We start from the raw sequence: 6,000 nt of genomic DNA, 5'->3' as shown, positions 1-6,000 counted from the left end.
CCAATGACGTCATTGATGACATCCGAAGCCTCGCTGCCCGGCCGTACCGCCCACTGGTTCATGAAGTGTTTCAGATCTTCACTGGTTCAACCAATGCCGCTTTCCAGAAGTGACACAGAACACTAATATTAACCCTCCTGCAATTATTATATTATATTACACTACACTACAATACAATTATTAATTTAGGATTGGTTTGCACACATAAGATGCATTACTCACAAAACAATTACAGTTTATTATCCATGTATCTTATATACTCATAATATACTTACTAAATAGACATTTTATTAAATATGATATATATATATATATATATATATATATATATAAATGTTTATATATATATATATATATATAAATGTTTATATATATATATATATATATATATATATATATATATATATATATAAATTGATTACATGGTAATAGATTTTTTTTCATTGTTTATAGTCATTCCCAAAAGCCTTTACTGGCGCAAAATACAGTATATCACAGATCTGTGTTCCCAGTAGACCACAACCAGCACTGATCCCAGTAGAGCACTTACACACCAAAAACTGACAAACTGACAATAACCTGATATTTTCAGGTGGATTTTCACTGTGCAATATCATTTTCCACTTGTGCAATTTTGTTAATAGTCTGTTTATTGCCAATACTGTATAGACTCCTATTTTTATACTTCCAATCTTTATACTTGGTTCATATTTTGTTACACTTTGTTTAGCTCTTTTTTACTGTGTTAGCTGATGCATCTTGTTTCTTGCACTATCCCCTTTGCTGCTGTACACTGCAAATGTCCCCACTGCGGGACTAATAAAGGAATATCGTATCTTATCTTATCACATGGTTAAGATCATATTTGTCTGTTTTACACTCTTTGACCACCAGGTGGTTTCGTGAGCACATGAAGCCTCGAGCAATGAACCCTTTTCCGAACCAATTTGCTGGAAAGCTTCAAAGCTTCATGAGGCTTCATCTCGCCATCACTAGTAGGCAGTTGCTGCCAATGCTGGAATAGCAAGCTTTTCAGTAGGTTGTTCCGTCATTGACCGAGGCTTTCACTATCTGCAGAGACCAGACGTGAACGCGCATCTCCTTTTGTGGAACAGCCAATAGGAACGCTCTCTCTGAAATGCCCTGTGATTGGTCAAAGTCTGCCGTCACGGGCAAGATGTTCTAAAGCCTGTAAACAGAGCCATGAGGAGGAGCAGAGGTGTAGCCTTCTCTCAGATCACTTGAATTACATTATGCTGAAAGGTTATTATGGAATTTTTGCCAAATTATGCCAAAATATTGTTGCCTACTGCCACTTCAAGACAATATTTCAGCAGAATGTGTTAAACGAAAAATAAATACTTTCTTTTTTATATATATAGGGATTAAACAATCTTGTTTGTTGAAGTTTGATGTTATATTAGGGCTACTAAACATTTTCACTATATATTGTGCATGGAAAATATTGCAAATGCAAAATGCCTGACGAAAAATCTGTTTTTTTTCTACTAAAAATTGAATTTGGTTATTATATGAATGGGCTTGATTATGTAAAAAAAAACTACAAAATTAATAAAACAGTCATGTATGTAAAAATGTATAAATGTATTTGGGTTTGGATTTTTGAGCATCTGCCAAATGAATGTAATATAATTTATTTTTAAAGTCATTTTAGTTGTACTAAATCTTCATATCTTCATAGTTTGTATAATGTAATGTTTATAAAAGGAGGATATTCTTTTAAGCCATTTAATTTTATGGATATAATGTTTTGCTAAGATATTAATCTAATTAATTGTAAATTTCATCTTCCGAAAAAGATTGTTAATAGTGAGTAATATCTCAATCTTTGTTAGTATGATATTTTTTCAAAATGTTTTGAGAAGTTATTCTGTAAATCAAACCAAAAAGAAGTAGCATGAAAACAATCTACAATCACATGTTCAACAGTTTTCCCTACACAATTGTAAAGAATGCATCTATTGTTAAACCTGTGTGTCTTTTAATTTACAAGGAAATGCAGAAATTCACGCCTATGTGCTGCATATTGCTCTGTAAAAAAACTGGATAGAAAAAAATTTTTTTAAATATGATTGTCTTGCATATCTTTATACAGAATGAGGGAGAAGGGAAATCCAGATGTAACAAAACATTTCATTTCATTTTTCATTTCTTTCCATACTATTTTTACAGGCTAGGCCTACCAGGCAGGTAGAGTTAGAGAGGTTTTTCTTTCAGGGGTTGCTAGTGTTGGTGTGTCTCTGTTGGTGTCAAGTGTGGATGCCAGCAAATGCCACTTCTGGTACATTTCATTTTAACCCCCTCTCTCTCTTTATTTGTGTTATTTTACCTTTATTCTACTAAGAACTCCCACTGAGATTAAAAAACAAGAAAGACCTGGCCGGCCATATAAAATTACAATACATTAAAATACAATATATTAAACATTATATACAAAAACTCACAATAAAACAGAAGAACAGCTGTTTAACATGCTGGCAGCCACATATCACCACATTCAATATGATGCCCTTAAATTCATCAACGGATACAATCTCATTTTAGATCTTTTTGTAGATGTCCAAGGTGCATAGTGGGAGAATCTCTCTCTATGTGTATGCAAGGTGCTATATGAGTACAGTTCACTTACAATTGGATTTGGTTTTTATATAAATGGGCTTAATTGTATAAAAAACTACAAAATGAATAAAAGAGTCATGTAGGTAAAAATACATAAATGGATTTGGATTTTTGTGCATCTGCCAAATGAATGTAACACAAAGTTTAAAAAAATAGGTCATTTTAGTATCTCCATGAACATAATTTGTATAATTTAATGTTTACTTATTAGTACTCGTCATAGTAGTAGTGGTAGTAATATATTACATTGCAAGTCTTCCATTTAATTCTGTAGTTCTGAATCTGAAAGACAGACTATAACTGAGGGCTAAAGATACACAGCAACTCTCAAACCGCTCCTCTTCCTGGAATGAAGCACAACTTTCACAAACCCCACCCAGACTTTATTAACTGGCAAGGCGAGGCTCTTCCTGCTTGAAGTCTATTCAGTTCAGACTTGTCGTTCAGACATTCACTGTCGTCTAGAGGAGAAATGGCGCAGCAAGTGATTCTGGATCGAGACAAACTGAGCTGTTCAATCTGTCTGGATCTTCTAAAGGATCCGGTGACTATTCCCTGTGGGCACAGCTACTGCATGAGCTGTATTAAAGACTACTGGGGTGAGGAGCATGAGAAGAAGACACACAGCTGCCCTCAGTGCAGGCAGAGCTTCACACCGAGGCCTGTCCTGGTGAAAAATACCATGTTAGCAGAGGTTGTGGAGGAACTGAAGAAAGCAGGACTTCAAGCTGCTTCACCTGATCATTCCTCTGCTGAACCGGGAGACGTGACCTGTGATTTCTGCTCTGGGATGAAGGTAAAAGCCCTCAAGTCCTGTCTGGTGTGTATGGCCTCTTACTGTGAGCAGCACCTCCAGCCTCACTACAATGCAACTCCATTAAAGAAACACAAGCTGGTTGAGGCCACTTTAAAGCTCCAGGAGAACATCTGCTCTCAGCATGACGAGGTGATGAAGATTTTCTGCCGCACTGATCAGAAGTGCATCTGCTATCTCTGCTCCATGGATGATCATAAAGGTCATGACACAGTCTCCGCTGCAGCAGAGAGGGCTGAGAAGCAGAAGGAGCTCGGGGCGAGTCGGCAAGAAATCCAACAGAGAGTCCAGGACAGAGAGAAAGACGTGAAGGTGCTTCAGCAGAGGGTGGAGGTTATCAATCTTTCTGCTGATGAAGCTGTGAGAGACAGTGAGAAGATCTTCACTGAGCTGATCCGTCTCATTAAGAAAAGAAGCTCCGAAGTGAAGCAGCAGATCAGATCCCAGCAGACAACTCAAGTGAGTCGAGCTAAAGAGCTTGAGGAGAAGCTGCAGCAGGAGATCACTGAGCTGCGGAGGAAAGACACTGAGCTGGAGACGCTCTCACACACAGAGGATCACCTCCACTTCCTAAACAACTACCCCTCGCTGTCACGTCTGAGTGAATCTAAAGACGTTCCCAGCATTGATATCTGTCCTCTGCGCTCCTTTGAGGATGTGACAGCGGCGGTGTCAGAGGTCAGAGATAAACTGCAGGCTGTTCTGAGTGAGGAGTGGGGAAAGATCTCTCTGGCAGTGACTGAAGTGGATGTTTTACAAGCAGAGCCCAGAACCACAGCTGAGTTTATGAAATATTCTTGTCAAATCACACTGGATCCAAATACAGCACACAACAATTTGTCATTGAGTGACAGGGACAGAAAAGCAACATTAATGAAAGGAAAACAGTTATATTTGGATCACCAAGACAGATTTGGTAAATGGTGGCAGGTCCTGAGTAGAGAGGGTCTGACTGGACGCTGTTACTGGGAGGTGAAATGGAGCGGGAAAGTTTGTATAGCAGTTGCATACAAGGATATTAAAAGAACAGGCAGAAGAGAAGAATGTGGATTTGGATTAAATGACAAATCTTGGTCAATCAAATGTTTCAGTGATAGTTATAAATTCAGACACAACAATATTTATACTTCCGTCTCAGGCCCTCAGTCCTCCAGAATAGCAGTTTACCTGGATCACAGGGCAGGTACTCTGTCTTACTACAGCGTCTCTGAAACCATGACTCTCCTATTCAGAATCCAGACCACGTTCACTCAGCCTCTCTATCCTGGACTTTGGCTTACAGGTAGTGGTGGAGTCTCTGCTGAGTTGTGTGAGCTCAAGTAGACAAGAGTTTAATGAGTGATTCATCTCTGTACAGTAAATGTTGAGGTGTGTCTGCACTGCAGAGATCAAACATAGTGGGTGGGACTTTTTTCTTCTATTTTAATTCAATGAAATGATGAAAACTTTTTTTTATTTGCTACATAGAGATTATTTGTCGAAATTTGATTCTGATGTTATATTTACTAAACATTTCCCTTATATACTGTGCATGGAAAATATTGCATATGCAAAATGAATGTAATATAGATTTAAAAAAAGAGTCATGTTTACTTTTTAGTACTCTACATACTGCTGTCTGTACTGATATTGTAAAATATCATCACCTTTTTTTTGTAAATGTACCCAAAAAGTACAGGAAAAACTGGTCTAATTTTTAACGTATCCTTCTGAAAAATAGCTAATCATCTTCTTAAGAGTGAATTCAAGTGTCTATACATGGTTAAAAAAATATATAAAAAGTTAATGTTAAAAATCCTAAAAATAAATAGCCTAAATAAATAAATTGTTGACTTTGCATATGCAAAATGTCTAACGAAAAATCTGTTTTTGTCCTACTTAAAATTGAATTTGCTTATTATATTAATGGGCTTAATTATGTAAAAACTACAAAATGAATTAAACAGTCATGTATGTAAAGATGTGTAAATGTATTTGGGTTTGTTTTTTTTGAGCATCTGCCAAATGAATGTAATATAATTTCTTTTAAAAATATTTTTAGTTGTTGTCGTATCTTTTCTGCGACCGTGCTGTTGAAGTGATGATGAAGGAAGCTCCGAGGACACTGTTCTTGCTGGTAAATAGAGTTTATTACAAACAAGTCACACATGTCATACGGACGTCTCGAGCAGTCCGGAGGCCTCCAGTCGAATATGAAAGTCCTGCACTTCGGGTCCCTCGCACCCCCATATATTGGGTTCAGATCGTCCAATCCCTGAGCTAAGATATGAACTCATGCCTTAGGTATTCCCTACATGTTATCTTTCAGCCCCTGGCCTTTGCCCTACTTCTTTCACATATGTTTACAATTAGGGGCCTCTCAGTCCGGCATCAGACCTGAAAATATACCACATATTCCCCCCTTCGAGACTTAACAAAGTCTTGAAAAAATAAGAGAAGAAACATACAGGTGTATTAACATGACAAATTTAACAACCTGTCCTTATTACCATTGAAACAACTTTATGGAGTATAAAAGTGAGAGTGAAAAACCTGTCAGGCAGCTA

The 6,000-nt window shown here is 37.2% G+C and overlaps 1 protein-coding gene across 1 annotated transcript; it reads left to right on the top strand.

Moving 5' to 3' along the window:
* The first annotated feature begins 3,112 nt into the window (after nt 1–3,112).
* LOC141752752 (tripartite motif-containing protein 16-like) lies at nt 3,113–4,811 on the top strand. Its single transcript, XM_074610913.1, has one exon. The coding sequence runs from the start codon at nt 3,113–3,115 to the stop codon at nt 4,775–4,777; it is 1,665 nt and encodes a 554-aa protein (XP_074467014.1). The 3' UTR covers nt 4,778–4,811.
* The last annotated feature ends 1,189 nt before the right edge of the window (nt 4,812–6,000 follow it).

Source organism: Sebastes fasciatus, chromosome 16 (assembly GCF_043250625.1).
Source record: "Sebastes fasciatus isolate fSebFas1 chromosome 16, fSebFas1.pri, whole genome shotgun sequence".
NCBI lineage: Eukaryota > Metazoa > Chordata > Actinopteri > Perciformes > Sebastidae > Sebastes > Sebastes fasciatus.
This window is presented reverse-complemented; position numbering and strand designations above follow the sequence as displayed.

Excerpts from the sequence above, each read along its gene's own strand:
- LOC141752752 (XM_074610913.1), top strand. The coding sequence starts at position 3,113 with ATGGCGCAGCAAGTGATTCTGGATCGAGACAAACTGAGCTGTTCAATC.